This window comes from Bidens hawaiensis, unplaced genomic scaffold (assembly GCF_021521415.1).
Source record: "Bidens hawaiensis isolate Kalapana, Puna unplaced genomic scaffold, B.hawaiensis_p1.1 tig00028458_1, whole genome shotgun sequence".
NCBI classification, from domain to species: Eukaryota; Viridiplantae; Streptophyta; class Magnoliopsida; order Asterales; family Asteraceae; genus Bidens; species Bidens hawaiensis.
Window position 1 is genome coordinate 118,276 of NW_027494640.1, and position 25,447 is coordinate 143,722.

At 38.1% G+C, this 25,447-nt stretch overlaps 3 protein-coding genes across 7 annotated transcripts; all 3 read left to right on the top strand.

Annotated features, from left to right (window-relative positions):
- The first annotated feature begins 685 nt into the window (after positions 1-685).
- LOC143577048 (uncharacterized) lies at positions 686-5,302 on the top strand. 5 transcript variants are annotated; one of them, XM_077060996.1, is made up of 6 exons: positions 686-751; positions 870-975; positions 3,447-3,699; positions 3,767-3,854; positions 4,871-4,937; positions 5,011-5,296. In XM_077060996.1, exons 3-6 carry the CDS (start codon positions 3,483-3,485, stop codon positions 5,062-5,064), a joined length of 426 nt encoding a protein of 141 aa, XP_076917111.1. In that variant the 5' UTR covers positions 686-751; positions 870-975; positions 3,447-3,482; the 3' UTR covers positions 5,065-5,296. The 5 variants fall into 5 exon arrangements, with proteins under 5 accessions (XP_076917111.1, XP_076917109.1, XP_076917110.1 ...); XM_077060994.1 differs by having other exon boundaries at positions 735-751; positions 3,452-3,699; positions 5,011-5,302; XM_077060995.1 differs by lacking the exon at positions 686-751 and having other exon boundaries at positions 759-975.
- Positions 5,303-8,499: 3,197 nt separating this feature from the next.
- LOC143577049 (EIN3-binding F-box protein 1-like) lies at positions 8,500-12,103 on the top strand. Its single transcript, XM_077060999.1, has 2 exons — positions 8,500-8,773; positions 9,678-12,103. The coding sequence occupies exons 1-2, from the start codon at positions 8,758-8,760 to the stop codon at positions 11,528-11,530; spliced, it is 1,869 nt and encodes a 622-aa protein (XP_076917114.1). The 5' UTR covers positions 8,500-8,757; the 3' UTR covers positions 11,531-12,103.
- Positions 12,104-19,769: 7,666 nt separating this feature from the next.
- On the top strand, positions 19,770-20,564 carry LOC143577046 (uncharacterized). Its single transcript, XM_077060992.1, has one exon. The coding sequence runs from the start codon at positions 19,770-19,772 to the stop codon at positions 20,562-20,564; it is 795 nt and encodes a 264-aa protein (XP_076917107.1).
- The last annotated feature ends 4,883 nt before the right edge of the window (positions 20,565-25,447 follow it).

The following is a 25,447-nucleotide window of genomic DNA, read 5'->3' on the forward strand; positions in this document are numbered from 1 at the left end:
GTGAAAAAGATACCCGATTTGCGGTGATGACAATTTGTCATTCTACTAACTTTCTTTTAAACAACATTAATCTTGAACATGTTGCAATTCCTCAAGTTCACTTTTATGCCCGAGCATAGATAAACCCTTTCAACAACCTTGATACGTTGCCAACATTCTTCTCCAACCATTAGCACAATTTAACTGCATCATCCAATAATAGTACGTGAGATCGAGATAATGAAGTACCACCATTCAGTGTCTCAACGCCATCAAATAAACCCATAAAAACCGCTTACTTGAAAACACACGAAAGCAATTCCATTACGATAAGAAAAAAGGAACACAAATAAGGTATCCCTTTAACAAACACCTCTGCAACACCAAAATTCCCACCAAAACTAAAGCACGAGCCAAATGTAAAACTCCTCTAACCACAATCTCCATTCAGTCGGAAAACTCATCTCTAGAAGCACAGAGTCAATGAACTCTCAACTAACCGAACGACCGCATCAAACGCCTTACTAATATCAAAGTTTAATCTACCCCCACGATACCACTTCATTGACAATCAGAGGCCCATCCAATCCGTCTCGAGTCACAAAAACGACCCTCCGAGTTCCCTCGATAACGAATCCTATACCGCTGCGCCCATGAGCCGGTTTAACACCTATCCCATACTCGGAGGACAGTTTATGTAACATATGTAAGAAAGCCAAAACCAGCAGCCGTCTGCTCAGATAACCAAAACCATAACCATCGCAACAGCTAGGTAATAATAATAATATCTTTCCTAATTCATTTCGATTATTAATTTCGCCAATTGATTATTCGAATCTCAACAATAAGTAAACAATTAGTGTTCTGATTATTAATATTATTATTTACAGTAAATTTGCAGGTGATAGTGTTATCTGTTCACCGATCGATTGATGCTCTGTATATGCGAAGTGTGAGATCAATCAGCTATTTAGTTCAAGTTGTCGTATTCATGGGGTAAATTTTATTAATCCTTGTTTACAGATCTAGTTTTAGGGTTTTTGTGGCTTGTGAAAATGTTAATTAGGTTTATGATTCAATTGACAGTTGTAACTGCAAGTGTTAATTATCATTAGGGCTACAGTATGGTGTTTGATTACATTTTGAGGACATAGATAGATGTATAGACTTAGGGATGAGTACGGGTACTTGATTTTCATGTTTCGGTATTGGTGCCATTTAGTTATGGAATATTTAGGTAGTTTTAATGGTACTCATACTAATTGGCGCCAAACTGAATAAATCGGTGCAGTATTCGGTATATGGTTTCACTTGTTTTCTAAGCAGTCAATGTAGAAAATATTGGATATCGGTCAATGACTGATATCTGAGATATCGGTTATCACAATATGATAACGGTAATTTTAATATCATGTAAAATTCATGTATATAGAAATTTAACACTAATAAGTCAGTATACTATCCTACCATTAACAAATTAAAACCTTTTACAACTTGGAAAACACTAACAATACTAGCAAGTAGGAATTGATTAAGACTTAAAACACTAACATTGAAAACTAAAAAATGATAAATAAGACTTAAAACAGTTATATCAGGAATATGATATATCCGTCAAATATCGCCGATATTATCGGTACCGATATTTTACCAAGGGACCGATAATTATATCGGTGATATCGACTGCATAGCTTGTTTTTAGTATCGGTATCTTTTGGTACAGTTACTTGTCCAAGCTTTAGGACTTCTATATCACAGTCACATAATTCGCTCTACAAGGAACGTATTCTGTATTGGAACGTTTTGTTTTCAAACGAAATCGCAGTCGATCCAAATCGCCATGAATTCGTGAATTTATTTGACTGGCCTGTTGTTCCAAATTGATGGTGAAAACAATTGACTGGTTTGTCTATTTCTATCTAAGTTAAAGCCTATCTGATCGATATGGTCGATCAGTTTAATCAATCCAATGATTCCAATCAACTTGGGTGGCAAATTAGGCAACTCCTCGTTTCCCAATTTTTAGGTATTCATTACATGGTTTCCAAAATCCAAAGACGGCCAATCAATTAGGGGAATTTATATTATGAATATAATCAATTAGAGTAATTTATAATATAGATTAGAATTTGGAACTTGGATTTTGGAATTCGGATATTAGTAATTTTAGAAATTTTATGTTTCCGTTTTCTCTTTTGTTCTTGATAAGAATTTGGATTTTCAAATTTGGTAATTTTTATTTTTGAATTAAATTCTGTTTTCAATTGGGACATCGAACCGGACTCTGTGGTACACTATACCGGTTCATACCGAAATGAGCCTACTCCCTACATACTGAAAAAGCGCCACTAGCAAATCGCGTTCCTGTACCGGAGTGAATTACGATCTATGTGACTGTGTTCTTTATATTAATTTCTCACTGCAATGCCGAGTTTTGGGTAGTTTAAGGTACTGCACACGAGCTCGAGCCAAGTTTTAACTATTTTGGACTTCTGTGTTTTAGTTTCACACTGCAATTCAGAGCTCCAACCAAGCTTAGGCTAGTTAAGGCTTTCTCAAAATATATAAAAGTAATAAACGAGCAGAGCTTGAAAAAAATGACTCACAAGCTCGAGCTTTAGAAAAAGATCTCGAAACGAGTTGTGCTTGAGCCTAGTTGAGCTTGGGGTCAGCTCGGCTTGTTTACACCCTTACGCCCTGTTCTTGAGTTTTTTTAAAGTAGGGAAAGGAAAGGAAAACTAAGGATAGTTAAAAAATGGGTGTTCTTGAGTTTTTCTTTTTTAGAGTGTTCTTGAGTTTTTTTTAGTGTGGTGCTTGATAGCATTTAGGGGATATACAGATATAGACTGGAAAATTGGGGATTGTTGCTGTTTGGTTCTCTTTAATGTAATTAACTAATTATCATTTTTGTCAAATCTAGCTTGAAAGAGGAGGTTGGTATTGGTCCCATATATTCTTACCTTGTTGGTTAACTACTTAACTTGTCTACCAAACAGCTTTAATTAGGTAGTTGGCTTTAAGTTTAGCTTTTGATTATTATTTGGAATCTGATGATTTGCTTCTTGTGTAAGCAAAAGTAATAATTAAAAAACAAAAGGTGGTTTTGAGGCAATTAGTTTCTTCCATTCTTTGCTTGTTATGGTGAAGCATTCGTGTTTGTAATTGTTTTGTTTAGAATCAGGAATTATGCAAGAAAGCATGCATATGAAAAGCCCTTCATTTTTTCATTTGCATACATTATTAGGAAAGAGTTGTTATTGTCTAGTTTTTGAAAATATTTGTGCTTTTATACATTTGATGATGCAAAACTTGGAAGGATAAATTATGGGCGCTTTTCCATGTAAGGGTTTCATGTTTGCTTGAACGGTCAATTCTATGATTCTATCATTAACATTTATCAGTTTTCTTTCAATATTATTTTGGTTTATTCTAATCATTTTTATGGTTGTAAACCTTATTTGCTACAGAACAGAGGCTGTCTTGGATGTCCTAAGGTTCCATTTATGACAACACATGATAATAAACCGACCGGAATAGTTAATAAAGACTCAACTACAAATAAAGGTGGTGTGGCACAAGATTTTTGGAGTAGCAGTACACATGAGATGGATAACAGTGCCGGTCAATCACAGTTTAGTGCCTCATCACTTAGCATGTCAAACCCTAACCTTGATCCCAGTTCTAGTTCTGGAAGCAATCCTCCTGAATTTGTAAATCGCGGTACGTTTATTTTATTCACTCACATTTGTTTTAAATAAACTAGAGTAATATAATATGTTGTTTGCAGGTCTTCTTCTTTGGAATCAAACAAGGCAACAATGGCTTGGAGATAAGGGATCTGGTCACAAAAAGAAAGCTCGAGAACCTGCTATAAGGTGAGAACTTAATAATATATTTCTCTATTTATTGTAGAACTGAGTAGGCTTGTAAACGAACCGAACAAACATGAACAGAGCATGTCCGTGTCTCGAATTAGTAAATGAACAGAGTTTTTTTTGTTCGTGTTCGGTCGTTAAGAAAATGAACGTGTTCGTTTATGTTCCTTCATTAACAGTATTAACGAACGGTTCACAAGCGTAAACGAACCAGCATAACTGAACATAGATGAACGAACATAATTGTGCTAAAAGCAATTAGAAATTCAAGAACAAACATAACTGTGCTAAAAGCAATTAGAAATTCAAGTGAACTACAATGTGTTGTTCCAGAAGGTATTAAACTAGAGTAAATTCTAGTTAGTCTAAAAATTTATCGATGAACGAACATAACTGTGCTAAAAGCAATTAGAAATTCAAGAACGAACATAACTGTGCTAAAATCAATTAGAAATTCAAGTGAACAACAATGTGTTGTTCCAGAAGTTATTAAAACTAGAGTAAATTCTAATTAGTCTAAAAATGTATATGAATATATTAATGAGCGTAAACGAAGGAACCTAAACAAACATTAACTAACGAACATAAATAAATGCAAACGAGCGAATTTATAAGAAGGGAATCAAGGGATATAAATAAACGTTCACGAACGAGACATGTGTTCACGTCAGTTTGTTTAACTAAATTAAGAAAAACTTTTGTTTATGTTCATTCGTTTATTAAATAAACGAACATAAACAAACTTCCTGCCAAATGCATTCACTGAACGTCCGGTTCATTTACAGGCCTAGAACTGAGGAGAAATTATTTCATGATTGTATAATAGATAACATCTAGGTTCACGTAGAAGTAAATCTAGGTCTATGTTCACATTTACACAAAAGTTTTCCAAAATCTAACTATTAAACTTATATGTACAAGTAGTATTGGTGACAATATTATTATGGTGTTATTTATGTTCTGGGATTATTCAGTTGAAAACACAATTTGATCATTTATTTATATATTTCGTGCAGCTGGAACGCGACGTATGATAATTTGCTTGGGAGTAACAAGCCGTTTCCAAAGCCGGTCCCTCTACCAGTAAGTCTTCTTTCTATAAAAAGCTGTAATGTTGTGGCGATTGTATTTTGATGACTTGTGTTAATTCTTGCAGGAAATGGTGAATTTTCTCGTGGATGTGTGGGAAGAAGAGGGTTTGTATGATTGAAATGCCGGTAAACACAAGAGACAAAAGAAACATAATTGATGGATGTTTTTGTGCAACATGATTATTGAGTTGATAGCAATGTCTTTTAGGTGTTGTGAACCTATGGTTCAGTCAACCTCTTCCCCTTTGGGCTATATACATTATTTGGTTTATAACGCTTCGAAATTTCTTAAATTGCTTTGCCGTTTTTGAACATAATGAGTCCATGATTGTGATTTTGTTCAAAACTACACACATTGTGTATCGCTAACCATTAACCCTCTGCTTGCTTCTTTGCGGTTTGTTGGCTTTTCAGTTTAACTTAGTTTGCTTTGAATGATATCTACAAGAACACATTACGCGAAAACACTAGCATGAATTCATGAGATCTCATTTTAAACCTTTATGTTTGATTAAAAAGTAAAAAACATTGTGATAAATAGACATTTACTATTATTATTTTTTTATAATTTTCCTTGATATGTTCATAGATGTTGGGAATATCTGGTTTGATATGTTCATATATGTGGATGGGAATATAATGATTTCTTTTACCAGCCGCCCTCTTATTAAGACTACAAGTTCTGTCTTCTCCCCAATTTGCAGTCGTTTTCCACATGTAGAATAAACTTTATTAAAAGTGACATTTATTATCTAATGTTGATTGTTTAATATAAAAGTAAAGGTGTATGACAATGGGTTTTCATAATATGTTATTATAAAATAGTATTTCGTAACCTTACAGTATATTTGTTTACCGTCTTAGTCTTATGTGATTAAAAACAAATTATTTTTAGGAACGTTTATTAACCAAAAACTTAGCCCAATACCAACTAACTACACGTTTAACTGTGATACATTTTTCACATCAACTTTAGAGTCGCCTCTCATATGCCTTGATTTTTATTTTTTATTTAATTGTCCCTTTATGATATAGTTATGGTTATGCTAACTCTTCTTTCTAGTGAGATTCCCAACAAGGCATTTTTTACACTAGTCTATGAGATGTGGGGAATTTACTCCATCTTGAATAACTGTAAAACACTTAGCTTTCTTTTGGCCACTTTCATATTTGATTTACATAGTCTACTTAATGCTTTCTCTAAGGTCATAGACTTGATGAAACTATAATATTTGATAAGAGGAAAGGGAAGACCTTGATAATCTACTTTTCTGATTACTTAACACGCTTAACTATTTATGGATAATACGTGTTTCTTAAAAAAAAAGCTATGCAATTATTTTAAAAGACTTGACATGTCATTTAAACAAACATCTATTATTAAGATAGAGATTTTTATACGTTTCAATTCTAAGAATGCTACATTTAATCGAAAAAGTAAAAGAGAAAATGGAATTCCACATGAACCACAATTTACTTCTAACTTCTAAGGTTCACAAAAACATACACTTTTCTTTTGACATGGTACTTGAAATTATTGGCCTCTATCACACATACACATATACGAACATGACAAGTGTATACTCCTTAATAATGAATTTAATTACATCAAGTAGCACACAAAGTTATTATTTATTTATTTATCTTTTGAACAACTTGGTATCTTATGAGCCTTTTTACCAAACATGACAGTCGATCCATCATCCATGCATCGACCTTGAGACTCATGTGCATTTTTTTATAAGCTATCTTTTAAGTCTTTTGGTTGATTCAATGGATTTGATCATTTGAAGCACCACTTATGATCATATATTCATATAACTATTTTAGACGGTCTTTAACTAATATGATTTAATTTTTATCATCGATACAACATACAAATAACATTGGGAATGTGTACACGAGCAATTCTCATCACCGAATACACCGCCATGTAAATTATCATTAAAGCCTGTAAACCTTTCAGACTCAAACTGACCTCATATTAAAATCGGAACACAAAAACACATAAAATCTAACTATTATACTCTATCTGAAGTAAAACACATAGAAACTAATAAATATCACCGAGGGTTTCAATTTCAAACAAAAACCATAAACCTCTACAACTGATAATGAGATTTCAAATCAAGCAAACAACCAACACAAAAAGACTGACCAATAGCAATCATATGCATCTATTGTGTTGATTACTAATTTGTTCATGTGGCACATGAAATAGAGACGTTTTGATGACGATGAAAGTGAAAATAAAGATATAACGTGATTAGAGCCATTTGTTTGTAATCGTTTAAAGTGCACGTTTCACTATTTATGGAAAATGCGTATACTTTTAGCAATAGGCTAAATTTGTATTTCAAAAGATATGAGTTGCCTTTTAAACAAACATCTAATATTAAGAAAAGTAGTAATAAGTTTTATACGTTTCACTGTTTCAGTTAATTAAATAGTTAAAACACAAATGATATTAATTTCACATAAACAACATGATTTAATATACAATCTCTTAAGGAAAACATACATTTGCACATTTTGCCCTAGTAAAGTTATTCATCTTGGTCACACACAAATGTTGAACATGACAATTGTATACTCCTTAATGCCATGCGTAATGGAGGAGTTTTCACTAACAAAAATTACTATCAAATAAGTGGATGGACATTTATTAACTAAACCATCAAACCTGTGTAATGGTTTAACTGAAACGCCACTTTTATTTAATCATTTTTTATATATAAATGCGAAAGAGATGATTTGATTGTTTGATTGGTTGGTCCGGACACCCCCCCTTGGCGTTGTTAACAAAAAACTTCAAACAATAACCATAAACCTCTATGATACATGAATTTCAAAATTATAACAAAAAAACAAACATGAAAAGACAAATCACTATTTGGAAACAAACATACGCATCCATTGTGCTAATTTCATTTGTATAGGATTTGATGTGTGGCTCATGATGACATAAAGACGTTCTGATGACCATCAAAAGAAAATTAAAGATACGACGTGATTAAATTCGTGCGTTTGTAATTATTAGGCGTGCACATTTCACTATTTATAGAAAATATGTAAACTTAAAACAAAAGGCAAACTGCTATTTGATAAGATTTAACTTGTCTTTTAAACAAACATCTATTATCTATTGAAACAATAAATTATCAAAAATGTTAAAACAAAAACCATAATTTCATAATTTGACATAATTAACACCATGATTGATTGATTGTTTGATTAACAATCAAAAAGCATACATTTTTCAGTTTTTGACCCAGTACTTAGAAATTATTAATCTTTCTTCCTTAATACCATAGTGAAAACCACATTAATATAATTTAATTTAACTAAATCAAGTAGCAATTAAAAAAGATTATTATTATGATTATTTGTTTTTGAACAACTTGTTGGGTGTGGTGGGGTACATGATAATGAAATGAATGGAGTAGGAAGAAACATTGAACACAAAGCATGGATTCATTGAACCTATTTCTCTCTCTTTCATCGTTTGTATAAATCTATATTCTATTCTATTCTATTCTATTCTATTCTATTCTATTCACACAATCAAACAACCTACCATTCATCCCCCCTTTGATCTTTTTGCCCAAATTTTTATAATATGGGTTTCCTTTCTCTTTCTTATATGATGATTTTTTCAAGATTTTGATGCTTAATCATCTATTATTATTATTATTATTATTATTATCACTCATCTTCTTGCTGCTGCTGGATCTCATCTTTTTTGCTCTCAACAGAGGGTTTTTTGGGCTTTCAACTCTTGAATTTCTTTTGGCTTTCTTTCAACTCTACTCATGCAGAAACTCATCGGTAAAGTTTTCATTTTTATTGCTTTCTTTTGTTTGTTTCTTGATAAAGTTTTCATTTTTATTGCTTTCTTTTGTTTGTTTCTTGATAAAGTTTTCATTTATATGCTTTAATTTGTTAGTTTCTTGATAAAGTTTTGATTTTTATTGCTTAAATTGTTGGTTTCTTGATAAAGTTTTGATTTTTTTGGCTTAAATTGTTGGTTTCTTGATTAAGTTTTGATTTTTATTGGGTTTCTTTAATTATCTGAAATGGGTATTTGAGATTAGTATGTTGTAGTTGAAATCCTGTGTTAGTGGTTGCTTTTATAAGCTCTTGCATATTGGTTATAGGATCATATGATAGGTCGACTTGTATATGCTTGATATGATCATATATTTTTTGTTACTTGAGTTGCATAGGAAAAAGTAGGATTACAAGAACATGATTGATTATTGAGGTATCTTTATGTTGATTATATCTGGTATATGGTAAGATTTAGGGAAAAAATGAGTTCTTTAGAAACTTGAGTAAGGTTTATTTCACTTTAAAGTTTGTAGCTCAATTAAATTTTGATCTGCTGTTTAGGTTTTTTTTTCTTGAAAGATCAGAAATGATAGTTTGGTGTTAGTTATGCCTGATTTATGGTAACTTTTAAGAAAAAAATTAGTTCTTTTGAAACATAGTTTAAGGTTTATTGCTCCTTAAAATTTGTGGTTTTTTGTCATATTTTAATCTGCAGTATTGTTTATTTAAAAAATATATATACATGAATAGAAGTTTGGTGTTTGTTCTTTTGAAAATTTGATTAAGGTTTATTTTTTAGTTTTTAGTTCAATCAAGTCATGGTTTTGCAGTAAAGGTTTCTTCTTTCTGAATAAACCAAAAAATAAGTACGGATCTGATGTTCTTGTGTTTGGATTATCAGGGGAAGATGTTCTTTACCATGGTATGCCAAAATACCAAACTCTTGAAGAGTCAGATCTCTTCTTGTCCCTTGGTCAACAAGTATACTTCCCATCTCGCAAGAGGTCAAGAATCACCGCACCATTCGTGTTTTCCGAACAACTTTTTAAAAAACAAAAAACCACCATTGACATCCTTCCAGATGAATGTTTATTCGAGATCTTAAGACGCGTTTCTGGTCAAGAAAAAAGTTCATGTGCGTCGGTTTCAAAGCGTTGGTTAATGCTTCTAAGCACCATTCACAGAAACGAGCAAAAGAAAGCTCAAGACTTCGATAAAAGTGGTGGGGCTATCACACGGTGTCTAAAAGGGAAAAAGGCAACCGACATTAGACTTGCAGCCATTGGTGTTGGTTCAGGAAACCGTGGCGGTTTAGGCGAACTTGCTATTTTAGGAAATAGTTCAAGTAAAGTAACTGATTTTGGGCTCATGACTGTTGCTCGTGGTTTTCCTTCTCTCACATCTCTTACTTTATGGAATCTGTCTTCGGTTAAAGATGAAGGTGTTACTGAAATCGCTAACGAGTGTCACTTGTTGGAAAAAGTTGAACTTTCTCACTGCCCGGGAATTACCAACAAATCTTTGATGGCGATCGCTAAAAACTGCCCTAATCTAACCTCCCTCTCAATAGAATCTTGCTCAAACATCGGGAATGAAGGTCTTCAAGCTATTGGTAAAAGCTGCTCTAATTTGAAATCCATTTCAATAAAGAACTGCCCGTTAGTCGGAGATCAAGGGTTGGTTAGTCTGGTCACTTCGGCATCTTCTTCTTTGTTGAAACTAAAACTCCAAGGTCTGACCATCAGTGATATGTCTCTGGCTGTTATTGGGCACTACGGTTTGGCCTTGACTGATTTAATATTAAGTGACCTCAAGACTGTAACCGGAAAGGGTTTTTGGGTTATGGGCAGTGGTCAAGGGTTACAGAAGTTGAAGTCGGTTGTAATTGCCAACTGTAATGGTCTCACTGATCCAGGGCTTGAAGCATTGGGCAGAGGCTGCCCGAACTTGAAAGAAGTTTCCGTTAAAAATTCGGCCTGTCTATCAGATAAAGGTGTTGTTGCGTTTGCTGAAGTTGCAAAGTCGGTTGAAACTTTGATTCTTGAAGAATGTCAAACAATTACACAGCTTGGAATCTTTGGGTTACTTGTAAACTGCGGTACCTTAAAGACTCTTTCTTTGACAAAATGTGTAGGGATTCAAGATTTGCCTATGAATATCCCTTCGGGTTTATCACCTTGTGAATCTTTGAAATCTTTAAAAATTCGTAACTGCCCGAGTTTTGGAAACTTCAGTTTGGCATTATTGGGTCGGCTCTGCCACAATCTTGAAGAAATTGTGTTGACCGGGCTTCACGGGATTACAGATTCAGGGTTGACCTCACTTATCAAGAACTGCGAAGCTGGTCTAACCAAGGTCGATCTTAGTGGTTGTGTGAATCTAACCGACAAGAGTGTTTCAGAAATCTCTATGGCTCATGGTGGGGCTCTTGAGGTCTTGAATCTTGACGGTTGCAGATCAATCACTGATGCAAGTGTGATCACCGTTGCTAAAAATTGCTTTTCACTCAGGGAACTTGATGTTTCTAAATCTGCAATCACTGATTTCTCGGTTGCAGCATTGGCGTGCGCAGGACAGGTAAACTTACAAGTGTTGTCAATCTCGGGATGCCAGGTGTCAAACAAGAGCCTACCGTTCTTGAAGAAGTTGGGTGAAACACTAATCGGTTTGAACATGATGCAATGTTGTGGTGTCAGCAGTTCTGCAGTTGGGCTTTTGGGAGAACAAATCTGGAAGTGTGATATCCTTGTTTAAAGGATATTAATAAGTTAGATCTTGAAACAGTGTCGGTTTTTACAGGTTCGGTGCGATGGGTTTCTTCATAAAATCCGGTTCCAACCGCATCTTTTTCCAAGAGATAGGGCTGACAAATCTTTTTTTACAGTTTACTATTAAACTGTTGCAAGAATTTTGGCCTTTTAAATGAGGTCTTTTATTCTTGTCAGCCATATTTTCATGAGAATTCTGATGCCGGTTCTGGTTTTTGAAGACATACCTTTCGCAACGGGTCCTAGTCATGGTTGTTAGCTGTCTGTTACTGTTGGTTGTTTTGAGTCTGTTATGATGTTTGTTGGTCTAGTTTTGGTTTTCATAAGGCTACAAATAGTGATGGGTCCAATTAGTGGTGAGCTTGGTGGTTTGTGGGATTTGGGCATGGTTAGAAGGTTATTATACCTGTCTGCTCATGACAACCTTTGTAAGGTTGTTTTTTTTAGTTTTTACCAAATCCTGGTTTTTCTAGGCTTACCACTCATTTGTAAACTATTGATGTTTGTAACCATTTGTGATGGGAACTTGTAATGATATCTACTTATGTCTTGTGTTTAATGTTTGTCTGTTTGTAAATGATATCTGTGTTGTGTTGGTAAAAGGTGCACAGACATCTTTCAAAAGATGGATTTGCATGTAAATCACAGATACGAGTCTGCAATAAATTAAGTTTGCAGCTTGAATATAATGTATAATATAAAGATACAGTAGCGCTTGCGCATAAAGATTACAGTAGGCAGTAGCGCTTGTGCAGATTATGAGAATGGGACTAAGTAACGTGCTTAGTTGCTAAGAACGAGTATGTGTGATGCAGGCTACGAACATAGGGAAGGTTTGTGAGCCTTGTATGTGCCATAATTATTTATGTTGCTGTGTAGGGAAGGTTGGTGTGTCTTGTACCGTGCCATTTATGAGAAAAGAAATGATATAGGGAAGGCCTATATGCCTATCATAAGTGTGTATCGGCACAGGGAAGGTCTCTGTGCCTTTGTACATGCCGTGTGCATGATAGGGAATAAAGTGATCATAGGGAAGTCCTATGAACCTTGTACGAGTTTACAACTATGAGCATAGGGATAGTCTGTCTATTATGCACGTGTTTCACAGATAATACTTGTTTAAGACTGTGAATGTGCTATGATGTGCAATGTAAGACAGGTTATAATATGTGTATCTTATGATATGTTCTGCTACTTATGTAGCGATGAGTAAAGATAATATGATAGCCTTTGTAAACTTAAACTTCATTAATGTAGCTGACTTCTTTTAGAATGTACCTATGAAAATGATTGTTGATTGAAGCTAAGGAGCATCGGCGGCTATTCGGTATTGAGGTTGGCATCCATGTTTATGTTTATTGTTATGGTTCTATTTGGATATTAGACACATTAAAATGGTAAGACGTTGTAGTATATGTGGCTATTGGGGTTATCATTTAAATAATTTTTTAGTCTTTTGTGGATTTCGTATTCTATCTTTGGTTGTCTTTTTTTTTTCCTATCATATAAATAATAGATTCTAGTAGTTTTGTCCATTAAAAAAAAAGGTTCAGTTGTTTTGTTATTGAGAAATAATTTAGTTCAAAATCAAGTGTGATTGTATGTATGATTATTGAAATTGGCGTTGTGGGTTGATGATTGATTGTTTTTGTGGTTTGTATTGTTGGATTGTTTCACATGTAATTGGTGATGCAGGTTAATGGTTGTTTCACATAGTTGGTGCTGCATTATGGATAGTTGGATACATATGTATGATTAAGCACACACGAGAAGTGTTTTAGTGCGAGAAATACAAGACGTCATTTTAACTAATCAAAAAATTTTCTTTTTTATTTTTGTATTTAATAAACTTCAAGGGTAATGTCCAAATTTCAGTTGCTTGTTTTGGTAACTAATAAACGGTTTAAAGATTACAAATTATTGGTCAAGTTATTCTACAAAGAAGGACAAAAATAAGAAGGATTTCTAGAAAACAAAAACTCTCAAAAAAATAATGAAAAATTAATAAAAAAAATCACAACTCCAAATATAAAAAAAATGAAAAATGTAAAAACGCAAACATGTTTCCACCGTCTTTCTCGTTCTAAAAAAATAATGTACAGGAAAAATAATTATTGTGTCTTATTATTTATTATTGTGTTTTGTGTTTATTTCCGTTATTGATTATGTCTTTTTTCCTTGACATAGTGTCTTTTTTTTATATTGTGTGATATTACTCAACATTTTGTTATATTTTGTTCGGCATTGTGTTAAATTTTGCAACCTATTGTCTTTTTTTATTTATCATTGTGTTGTTTGTTCATTTTCGGCATTGTGTCTTTTTTCTCAACGTTGTGTCTTTTCGTCGGTTTTTATTTTTATTATTATTTTTTTTGGAGCGGGAATGACAAGGGAAATATTTTGGTTTTTAAACTTTTTTTTATTTATATTTTTGAGTTATGATTTTTTTATTATTTTTTTTTGAATTTTTTGTTGAGAGGATTTTTGTGTGGTCACAAATCTTTCTCACACTTCTCATTTTTGTATTCCTTTGTATTTTAACTTTACCCTATAAATTATAGGGATTTTCTAACATGTGCCATAAGGGCACATGTAAGAAACATTAATTATGGTAATATTCTTGTTAAAACTATATATTTATATTACTTGCATTAATAACTACTATATTTAACTTTATATTTTCCCTTTTTAAACCTTATCTCCATTGATAACTACTAAACAAAAAAATTTAATTCTCTCTAAAATTACTATTTCATCTCCCACATTTTTATATTCATTTTTATGTAAAGAATATTCAAATATGAAAGTAACTTTTGAAATTCCTATAACGTCTTCAAGTGTTGAACCAACTCAAGATCAACTTGCTCTAGCGATTCAATATTCGGCTTGCAAAGAAAACGACACAAGTTTTGTTGTCAAGCATTACAAAGCGGCTCGATGGCATAAGGTTATTTGGGATGGTAAGATGGCTGGCAGCACTTGCAAAACTTTGAATTTGTCAGGATACTTTGTCGTCATGTTTTGAGTGTTCTTCTCATACGGGTTGTTTTGAATTTTCTTTTAGTTATTGGCTATCACGATGGAGACGAGAAGAGACTCAATTCAATAACGTCTCTCAATTACACCAAGAAGGAACTTTGGATATTACATCGTCTTTTACAGAAAATACTGATCCTATAACTAATGCAATTGGAGGGTTCAACACTTGGAGACGTTATAGGAATTTCGAAAGTCACTTTCATATTTGAATATTCTTTACATGTAAATGAATATTAAAATGGTAGGACATGAAATAGTAATTTTAAAGGAAATTAAATTTTTTTTATTTAGTAGTTATCAATAAAAGTAAGATTTAGAAGAGGAAAATATAAAGTTAAATATGGTAGTTATTAATGTAAGTAATATACATATATAATTTAAACAAGAATATTACCATAATTAATGTTTCTAAGGGCTCATGTTACAAAATTCCTAAATTATATTAGTTTTCTTTTCTTTTAACTTATTTATAAACTTTTAATTCTTAATTATTCATCATACTTTATATTTTTTATATTCACAATTTCCTACTTTATTCGTTAAAATATCGGCACAAGTTCAAGTAGCATCAAATGTTGATTTGCCCTAATTTTATTGTGGTATGAATAATCCAAATTAGTGTTGTTATTTTATTGGTCATGTTTTTTTAAATCAAGTTCACCTATTTTTAATTATCTAAATCGATATTTTATCCAACTCATGATTTTCACTTTATCTTAATTGTTTTTTAATAGATTTTTTATTAGAAAGTTACAAATCATATTTAGAAAGTTTTCCTCTGGTAGGCTTAGAGAGTAATGGTTTTGCAGTCAGTCAAACTAATTTAAAAGTTGTCTTATATAATGTGACTAAACATGAGAAGGTGTGTGTTGACAACCAATATGTATTTATTCATTTTGTTTTTGATACTTTTGGTTTTCTCGCGCCTAAAGTTGTGGAGTTACTTAGCCGGGTTCAACGGGTCATGCTTAATAATGTTATGACTCTAAAGGCAGTCAATGTATTTTTTAAAATATTGGGTTTTACAATTCATAAGGGGGTAACGGCGCGGCTTGTTGCCTTCTGTTCGATATAATAAGTAGTTTCAGTTTTTATCACAAGATGACTTTATAATCTAATCCAGTTATTCAATTTCCGATTAAAAAAATCATAGTTTATTAAAATTTCAAATATATTTAATAAATATTTTATGTGTAGCTATGCATGTTATAAAATAATAGTTACGTGTTGATGAAAATTGTCACACCTCAACTTAACGGCGGAACATTTCGGGGCGCGACAATATATGTATCATAGTGAAGAGGTTACATCGGATTTAGCCTCGCAAGGCCCAATATACGGTGATGAGACGGTTGGGCCCAAGAAGTGAAGTCCAACCCAATGGTATCCAGTGCACACCAAGACAAGAGCCTAGGTCAACAACAGACCAGTCGCTATTGGCCTGGACACAAGACAAAACTGAGGCATACGTACTCCTGGAGGAAAGGAGATGTCCAACGGATAAGAGCAAGCTCCCTGCCAAAGTCAGAAGGAAGAGAAAGAACTAATGGATAATAGGCCGGACCTTAGGAGTAACGGTCCAGGCAAAGATTCCTCCGGGATCCTATATATATACATTCTTATTGTAATGTCCTCATGCTCAATGAATATAACAAAAACCACCATTCACATTCACACGGTCATCTCCGACTAAAACGAACAAACAAACCTCACACACACACACACACAAACTTGGCAATTCATTTGAGGTTTCAACATTGGCGCCATCCGTGGGACCTTTGTAAACAATAGTCCCACCCACAGTTTTAGACAAGATGGCTGACCTGAATCCATATGAGACACCGTCAGGGTTCCAATCCATATCCGGCGACGGAAGTACACTGGTAAAGTCGACGGGAAACGGAGGACCAAACCTTTCTAAAACAGGTCTGCCTCCGAGTAGCATGCAAGAAACCGATGGACCGGTACTGATTGAAGATGAGACGGAAAAAGAGGACCAAAGACTTAGAGTAGAAAAGGGAAAAGTCTCTAGAGAGAAGTGGGAGATAACTCCCGAATTTGTGAGATCACAAGGACGCGCTCGAGGTGTGATTGGAAGAGCATGAGAAAAAGGAAAAACTCATGGCTGTTAAGACGCGCCTGTCATTTGAGACACCTGGGTCGGAGGAAGAGGAGGAACCTAGAGGGGCTCAGGGCAAGGATTCCGGTGTCCTCTTGGAATCCCTTGTCATCCTCATTTCATCGGTCAAAGGAAAGGAAAATGAGAAATCCGCACCCGATACCCTAGACACTCCGTACCGCCCGTCTGACACATCGGACGTGTCCAAATTCACCCAACGGATAGCGGAGGCTACCTTAACTCCTAATCTTCGTTATCCGTCCACCGTGGACAAATATGACGGAACTCAGGACCCAGAGGACCATCTCCACGCTTTCCGAGGAGCGGGAATGGTAAGCGGGTGGTCCATGCCTTCCTGGTGCTTGACGTTCCCCCGAACGTTAACGAGGGGAGCGCGAGTTTGGTTTGACAGTCTGAAACCAGGAAGCATAGACATTTATGAAGAACTGAGGGGAAAGTTCCTACGGAACTTCAGTCAGCAGAGGAAGGCTATGAAGAATCCCAACGAGATTCTACATATCCGGAGGAGAGATGATGAAAAGGTGGAACAGCTCATGAATCGGTATGTGGCCGAAAGCATGGACATCAAGGGGGTTCTGGAGGTTATGAAGATCAGTGGTTTCATAAACGGGGTGAGGCTCTCCCAGTTAACAGAAAAGCTGGGTGAGGATTTTCCATCCACTTTTGACCAGCTAATGGATCGAGTACGAGCTTTCGCTAGGGGGAAGGATACGGGATCCAAATTGCGGGAATGGGAAACAAAAAAGGTGACACCTAAGCCCCTGAGAGGAAAAGGTTTGGAGGTCCCGGTCCCGGAATGAGCCGAACGCCGTTAAAGAGTCCGTTTCATGCCATATCGAGCCCCCGGGAATTACCCCGCTTACTCACCCCCAGCATACTCACCACGGTTCCCTACCAACGTGCGTCCCAAAGGAAACCGATATAGGCCCCCTGGGTGAAAAGCAACCGTCGGGAGGGGAAGATGTATTAGCGACGGATAAGGCCAAGTACCCACCTAGGACATCCAGTCCTTTTAAGCAAGCATGCAAGTCCAATCCCCAAGGGTACTATAACTACCACAAGAGCTATGGTCACACCACTGAAAGTTGCATCCAGTTGAAGAAATTATAGAAGGCAGCCTTATAATCTAGACAGTTGCCCCCTCCAGCAAGGGGATCCCCATCAAAATCAAAGAAGAGGACGAGGACAAGCACTTCGTGGACATGTTACAAAGAAGGGACGAGGAAGGGGAAAACCCGGGAAGGATTTCTATGGTGGGAAGAGTGGGATCTTTGGTTTCGAACATGGCGTGGATGAAAGCTGCAATATCTTTCCCCGGTTTGGAGGAGGAAGATGCCAGAGAAATGCCTTTAAATATTTCAGCAAGGGTAGCCAGAAACCGGGTAGCCCGTGTCCATATCGATGGAGGGAGCGGGGTAGAAGTCATGTATGAACACTGTTTTGTAAGGCTACAAAAAGAAGTCCGAAGTAGACTGGTGGAAGATGTATGCCCACTAATGGGCTTCTCATGAGAGGTCATAGAGCCTTTGGGCTCTCTAAGCCTCCCATTCACCCTCAGAGACGGAGAGAAGGCCAAAACGGTCTATCTCCGTTTCTTGGTTGTGCGGGCACCTTCAAAGTACAACATCATACTGGGTAGATCGGGAATGAAAGAGCCCCGGGCTGTTCCCTCCACAGTCCACGGGTGGATGAGATTCCCTACCCCAAAGGGAATAGCTACCGTCTGTTCCTCCATGAAAATAATAGCTAGTATTGGAAGGGGAACTAAGCCAAAAAAGGGGGTGGAAGAATGGGTGCTCAATGGAGAACACCCTGACCAAACGGTGAGGATCGGGTCCCAGCTATCTGATCGAGGCAAGGCCGGGTTAAAGGAAGTGTTGCTCCGTAACGCCGACATTTTCGCATGGAAACACGATGACATGACCGGTATCCCCTGCAACTTGGTGCAACACAGTCTGGACGAGTTCCATTGAAGGAGCTTGTCAAACAAAAAAAGAGAAGTCTGGGCCCCCAGAAAAGCCAAGCAGTGCTGGAAGAAACTTCGAAACTCTTACAAGCAGGGATCGTGCGGGAGGTTAAGTATCCTCGATGGATATCCAACCCTGTCATGATCGCGAGTCAGACAACAGCTGGCTCATGTGTATTGACTTCAAAGACTTGAAACAAAGCTTGCCCAAAGGAATCATACCCCCTTCCCAAGATAGAAAAGAAGATAGAATCCTTGGCCCAGTTCCAAATGGACCCTCAAGATGAAGAAAAAACAACGTTCTACACCAAGATGCCTTTTGGTTTGAAGAATGCTGGGGCAACTTACCAGCTCTTCTTGGATCGACTATTTGATCAGCAGAGAGAAAGAAACGTGGAGATACATGTTGACGGCCTCGTCATCAAAAGCACTAATGAGGACAAGATGCTTGATGACATCAAAGAAATGTTCAACACACTCAGGGGAGCCAACATGAAACTCAACCCTGGTAAATGCTCGTTTGGAGTAGAAGAAGTAAAATTTTTGGGAGCTTTAGTTACCAAGGAAGGAATCAAAGCCAATCCTGATAAGACAGAGGGTCTGCTTCAGATGGATTCACCAAGAAACATCAAAGAGGTACAAAGACTTAATGGGAGATTGGTCGCGCTCAACCGATTCCTTTCCAAAATTGCAGAAAGAACCCTTCCGTTCATGGCAGTCTTGAGAAGAAGCGTGAAAAAGAGCAAGTTTTGCTGGGACATGGAAGCCGACAAAGCCTTTTCGGAATTGAAGGCTCACCTGTGCGAGCTCCCAACAATAACAGCCCCACAACCAGGGGAGGTATTGATCCTTTACCTCTCACACACTGATAGAACAATTAGTTCGGTGCTCATGGTCGAGAGGGGATTGGCACAAGTCCTCATCTACTTAGTCAGCCGTACATTAAAGGGCACCGAGGAAAGATATTCTCCCATCGAGAAGCTGGTGCTATCCTTGATTTACACGGCAGGGAAACTAAGGAGATATTTCCAAGCCCATGTGATATGAGTCTTGACCGACAAACCCCTTCAGCAAATCCTCATGAAACCAGAAGTATCAGACGGATTGGCCAAATGGGCAATAGAGCTGGGAGACCACACAATCGAATACAAGCCCAAGGCCACATTCAAGGGACATGTGATAGCCTACTTCATCACTGAAACAACGTCCCTTGAAAAAGAAGAATTCGTGTCCCAACAGAGTCACTTGGGAGACGCTGAGCCTGAGGTACAAACAGACCAAGGGGAGCCTTCATGGATCCTGTACACAGATGGAGCCTCGAATGGCGATGGTAGCGGGGCAGAACTCATTCTCATCAGCCCCAATGTTATAGAGTTAACCTACGCCATGCGATTAGACTTCCCCATCACCAACAACGAGGCCGAATATGAGGCTCTATTGGCAGGGCTGAGAATGGCAAGAAAAATCAAGGTGCAAAATATTAAAGCTCATGTCGATTCGCTGCTAGTGGCCAATCAAGTAAAAGGGAATTATGAGGCTAAAGATCCTAAAATGATGGAGTACCTAAAGAAGACACATGAGCTGCTACAAAGTTTCAAAAGATCAGAGGTCATCCATATTGCACAGGGGCTGAATAAGAAAGCAGACGCTTTGAGCAAGTTGGCATCCGTCGCCTTCGATCATCTCGCAAAGGACGCCAAGGTTGAGACCATCAAGAAACGATCAATATCAGAAGATACCGTTGCCAACATAGAGACACCTGAGCCCAATTGGATGACCCCGATCCATCGATACTTGCAAGAAGGAATAGTGCCCGATGACAAACAGGAGGCCCGTATACTGAGAACTCGGGCTCTCCTGTATGAAATCATTTAGGGAAACTTGTACCGTAGGTCCTTCCTGGGACCCTCACTCAAATGTTTAGACTACGGAGAAGCCGAATATGCCATTCTAGAGTTTCATGAGGGAATTTGTGGGATGAACATGGGGGCGAAGATGGTTGCAGCTCGAGCCATGAGAGCTGGGTACTATTGGCCTGCCATGTTTATTAGCGCTCTCAAGGAGATAAGGAAGTGTGATAGCTGTCAGATCTATGCTCCGGTGATTCAAAAACCAAAGCTTAACCTCGTCCCGGTCAGTTCATCATGGCCATTTCAGAGGTGGGGAATAGACATACCATTCCCTGAGCGATCGAGGAAGACTAAGTTCCTGGTGGTGGCCATAGATTACTTTACCAAGTGGGTAGAAGCCAAACCCCTCATCACGATTACGAGGTAGCAAGTGAAAAGGTTCGCATGGGAGAACATTGTACGCCGTTTTTGGGCTTCCTCACATCATCGTGAGTGACAACGGGAGGCAGTTTGCCGAGGGGTCTTTCGAGAATGGTGCGAACAATTGTAGATCAAACAGGTCTTCACGTCAGTCGCCCACCCCCAAGCCAACGGGCAGGTAGAAAGATCAAATCGAAGCATAGTCGAAGGTATAATGGGGCGCCTGAGCAGACAGCGTAATTCATGGGTGGAAGAACTACCACATGTCTTATGGGCCCATCGAACCATGCCTAAGGTTAGTAATGGAGAAACACCTTTCAGTTTAACCTACGGGACGGAAGCTATGATACCCATGGAGATAGGGTCACCAACCAGACGGATGCAACTAGCCGAGTTAGATAACGAGAATGACCTCAGGCTGAATCTGAACTTCGCCGAAGAAAGAAGAGATATGGCAGCCCGACGAGAAACCGGATACAAAAAAAAATGATAAAAATACTATAACTTGAGGGTGAGGGAAGTCAGATTCAAGGTGGGAGATTTGGTCCTATGAGAAAATGAGGCGAGCAGGCAAGAAATTCAAGGGAAGTTGGGACCCCGATGGGAGGGCCCTTACCAAGTCATTTGGGCTGGGGAGAAAGGGTCTTATAAGCTGGTGTACCATACAGGGGAAGAGGTACCCCGTACATGGAACGCGATGCAATTGAGGAAGTATTATGCCTAAGCCCGGTAAGGGTCAGGCGGAGGGGCAATACACGTCAGGCGAACGACATATCTTTTTGCTACTACAAGCGACATGTTGACATTTTGGTGGTTTTAGTTAATGTATTTTTGTAATTTAGTTGTGTAACGAGACACGAACTCGATGGCAGGTAGCCTGTCTTGAAAATATTAAGAAAGCCACTCCGAGAGGACATTCGTTCATTTTGCAACGTCAAATGACATATCACTCATTCATGATAACCAAAAAACTACTTTTCCCCAAGAAAAACATTTAAATGAGCTCATAACCACTAAACGATTCTAAGCCTCCTGTCACAAATGATAAGGAGAAGGCCTCACCGATAGGCTATCTGGTTAACCAAAACGATCAAATAAAAAAAAACTCATAAGATGGCCATAAGCATGCATGATCAACACATAGCATAATTAAAACACAATGTCATCAGACGATTAAGATGTCCAAGTAAGCCCTCTGGGGGCGGGATGTCAACACACAGACCTAAACCCTCAAGGGGTTAATATTACAAACATCCATGCAAAATGTTTAAAGTTCAAAAGGAAATCCACAAAAGAAAACTACTTCCCATGATTGACAGCAACATCATGATTACGGGTAACGCGACGGGGGATCAATCATTGATGAAAGAGATTTGATTTTATTCACAGGCACATCAGGGGTGGAAGAGAGTTGTTGTAGGATGGGATCAGGGGCTCAAAAGTATTGTAAGCAATGAAGGATTCCTTAGCCTCGACCTCCGCAATTGCAGAAAAAGAATGCACCTCGAGGATGGGAATACCCCGGGCTTGGTAATCATAACCCGCCTTCAAACCATGTTGGAACCCAGAGGAAAAAACAGCCTTGTTCAAGACATCCCTAACCTGACAAGTTTCCCGGAAAGGCTTGACTCGTTCATACACCAGTTTAAATCCTTCCATCACCATCCAAGCTCGATCGGCTTTGTGGTCGTCACGCTCTTGCAGCAATTTCGCACATTGCTTTCGAAGATCCTCGATCACCCAGCCCTTCTGAGCCCGAATCACATCAACTTCACGCCTAAGGTCCTCGTGCGCTTCCTACTCCCGTTTGAAGCCAGCTTCCAGCTAACAACAAAGTAAAAAAGTCAGACAAATCACAAAGAAAGAAAACAGCAAATGGAGAAACCCTTACCTCCTGAAACTTTTCCTGGTTGGCCTGAGCTGCAATGTACTTAGCTTCCAATGCAATGGATCGTTCTTGGGCCGCAGAAAGATCAGTAGACAACTGGGTAATGCGATCTTGGGAAGCTTTCAAATTAGCTTCCAAACCAGGCACCCCCAGGGCTCTCTCTTCAGCCAAGACAACTTTCTGCTGCAAGTTTTGGATTTTCTGCTTGTTCTTCTCAATAGTGTGTTCCAGCTGGTCGATTTCATCTTGGTTTTGATGCAATATGTGATCCGCATCAGTGACAGCTTGGCGAGTGGCTGCCCCCAATGCCAAGGCACGATCCAGATGCATCCCAAATTCACCCACCAGATCGCCAATGCTCTTGGCCTGGATATATGCAAAGTCCACTGGAGGAATGGTCTCGGTGAGAAAGTCATGCGCCTGCTGAGGAGTAAGAATTGAAGCACCCGCGTCCAACTTCCATTTAGGAGCAAATATTTTGTCACTAATGGGCTCTTCCGTTTTTGAGGACAAGGGATCTTGGGGAAGTGACCTGGGTTCTTCTGGGCGCTTACCTTTAGGATCAGCCTGGTTGGAAGAAGGGCTAGCATCACAATGTGTTCCTGATGCAGTAACCACGGGAAAGTCAAACTCGGAATCCAGATCAACAACCTTAGTGGGAGACGGGCAACATGACGAGAAGAGGATGACTGACACAGATAAGGACTCTAGGAGCTTCGTAGCCGATTTTTCATAGAGGCGTCAAAAACGTCTGATAACGGATTCTTACGCTTGGGGGTGTCCACCACACTGATAAGTGAATCCGAGGCGGATCGATCCAACGACGCCGGCTCAGTTTCTGAGCTAGTCACCGCCTCACCGGCGTTATAGGAAGAGTGACAAACTCGGCAGTCTTCATGGACCCCTTCTGAAGCGTTTCCTTCAAACTTATCTATGCGCAAAAAGTAAATACCATTAATAACATAAAAACACAGAGCAATATGGGCGAAAGAAAGAAACAACAAGGGACTAAGGACCTCGATCGCCCTCGAACATGGCCGGCTGAGTAGAAGGATCCAGCCATATCTGGCTCATTCCAGCCAAGTATAGTAGAGGTTCACGGTAGGTCATGGCCTCTGTTGGGTTAGCCACAAGCAACTTATACAAAGCATCCTAGCTCGTAGGATGATGGGGAACTGATTCGTGAATAAGGGAGTCTACAAGACGACATCTATGAAGACCAGGAGCAAAATTGGGGGAAACAAATAAACGACATCTATGACGACATCTATAACGACATCTAGACGACATCTATTTTTCCAGTCTCTTGGGTAAAACCCAGTGGGCATATTTAAGTAACAAGGTGGGTGCTTTTCAACCGGGCGGCGTTCAAAAGTGAACCAGTCACCATCAACCTTGAGGTGGTAGAAATGACGGAATAAAGGCACCGTAGGAAAACCCCCATTGCCTGGCAAGCAAGCTCAAAATGAGTTACCCTTAAGAAACCCAACAGATGAACCTGTGAAAACCCTAGTTTATGATATTTCAACAACGCCATTTGAAACTCAGTGAGCGGGTAGCGAATATTAGCACATTCCAAATTTTTGGTGTACAACGTAATGAGATTAGGACGGCTGATGACCGTCTCATGGGGTTCAGGCAAGATCGGAGACAATGATAGGGGAATACGATACCGCGGACATAATGTAAGCATTTTTTCCTGTGTAAGGATGGAAGTGATCGAGTATAGACCCTCACGACTCATGGTGGAAGGGAAGAGGATGTAATATAAGTGTATAATGAACACTAACATGACGGGAAAATGATAAGAGGAAAGGTCGGCCGGAAATGGATGAGTCGCCGGAGGTCGTGGTAGTGAGATAAAGAGAGAAAAGTAACTGTTGAGTTATGGTTATGAGATGTTTAACCAAGTGAATAATGACGACATAGGGAAAGGTGCAGATTCAATTTACACCACATCTTTTACCGCCTCCATTTCGTAGATCGAGGATGGCCAGATAACGTGTTGGGCCAAAGCCTAAGGGGTATGGGTTTCGCCTGTGAAATGGGCCCGAAAGCCATCTATCCAGGGCAAGAAAACAAGTAGGAAGAGAAGAAATATGGACTTGAACTAAGTCCACTATCCTTGCCATAAATAACAAGAATAGTAGACTGGGGAGACTTGAAGAGGCTACATTGGATTTAGCCTCGCAAGGCCCAATATGCGGTGATGAGACGGATGGGCCCAAGAAGTGAAGCCTAGCCCAATGGTATCCAGTGCACACCAAGACAATAGCCTAGGTCAACAACAGACTAGTCGCTATTGGCCTGGACACAGGACATAACTGAGGCATACGTACTCATGGAGGAAAGGAGATGTCCAACGGATAATAGCAAGCTCCCTGCCAAAGTCAGAAGGAAGAGAAAGAACCAATGGATAATAGGCCGGATTTAGAAGTAACAGTCCAGGCAAAGATTCCTCTGGGATCCTATATATGTATACATTCTTATTGTAATGTCCTCATGTTCAATGAATATAACAAAAACCACCATTCACATTCACACGGTCATCTCCGACTAAAACGAACAAACAAACCTCTCTCTCTCTCTCTCTCTCTCAC

What these genes read in the sequence shown, in the direction of transcription:
- LOC143577048 (XM_077060994.1), top strand. Translation starts at nt 923, where the DNA reads ATGCGAAGTGTGAGATCAATCAGCTATTTAGTTCAAGTTGTCGTATTC. An exon ending in TCCTGAATTTGTAAATCGCG is followed by an intron (nt 3,700 to 3,766) that starts GTACGTTTATTT and finishes TGTTGTTTGCAG; the next exon opens with GTCTTCTTCTTTGGAATCAA. An exon ending in CAAAGCCGGTCCCTCTACCA is followed by an intron (nt 4,938 to 5,010) that starts GTAAGTCTTCTT and finishes TAATTCTTGCAG; the next exon opens with GAAATGGTGAATTTTCTCGT.
- LOC143577046 (XM_077060992.1), top strand. Translation starts at nt 19,770, where the DNA reads ATGAAACCAGAAGTATCAGACGGATTGGCCAAATGGGCAATAGAGCTG.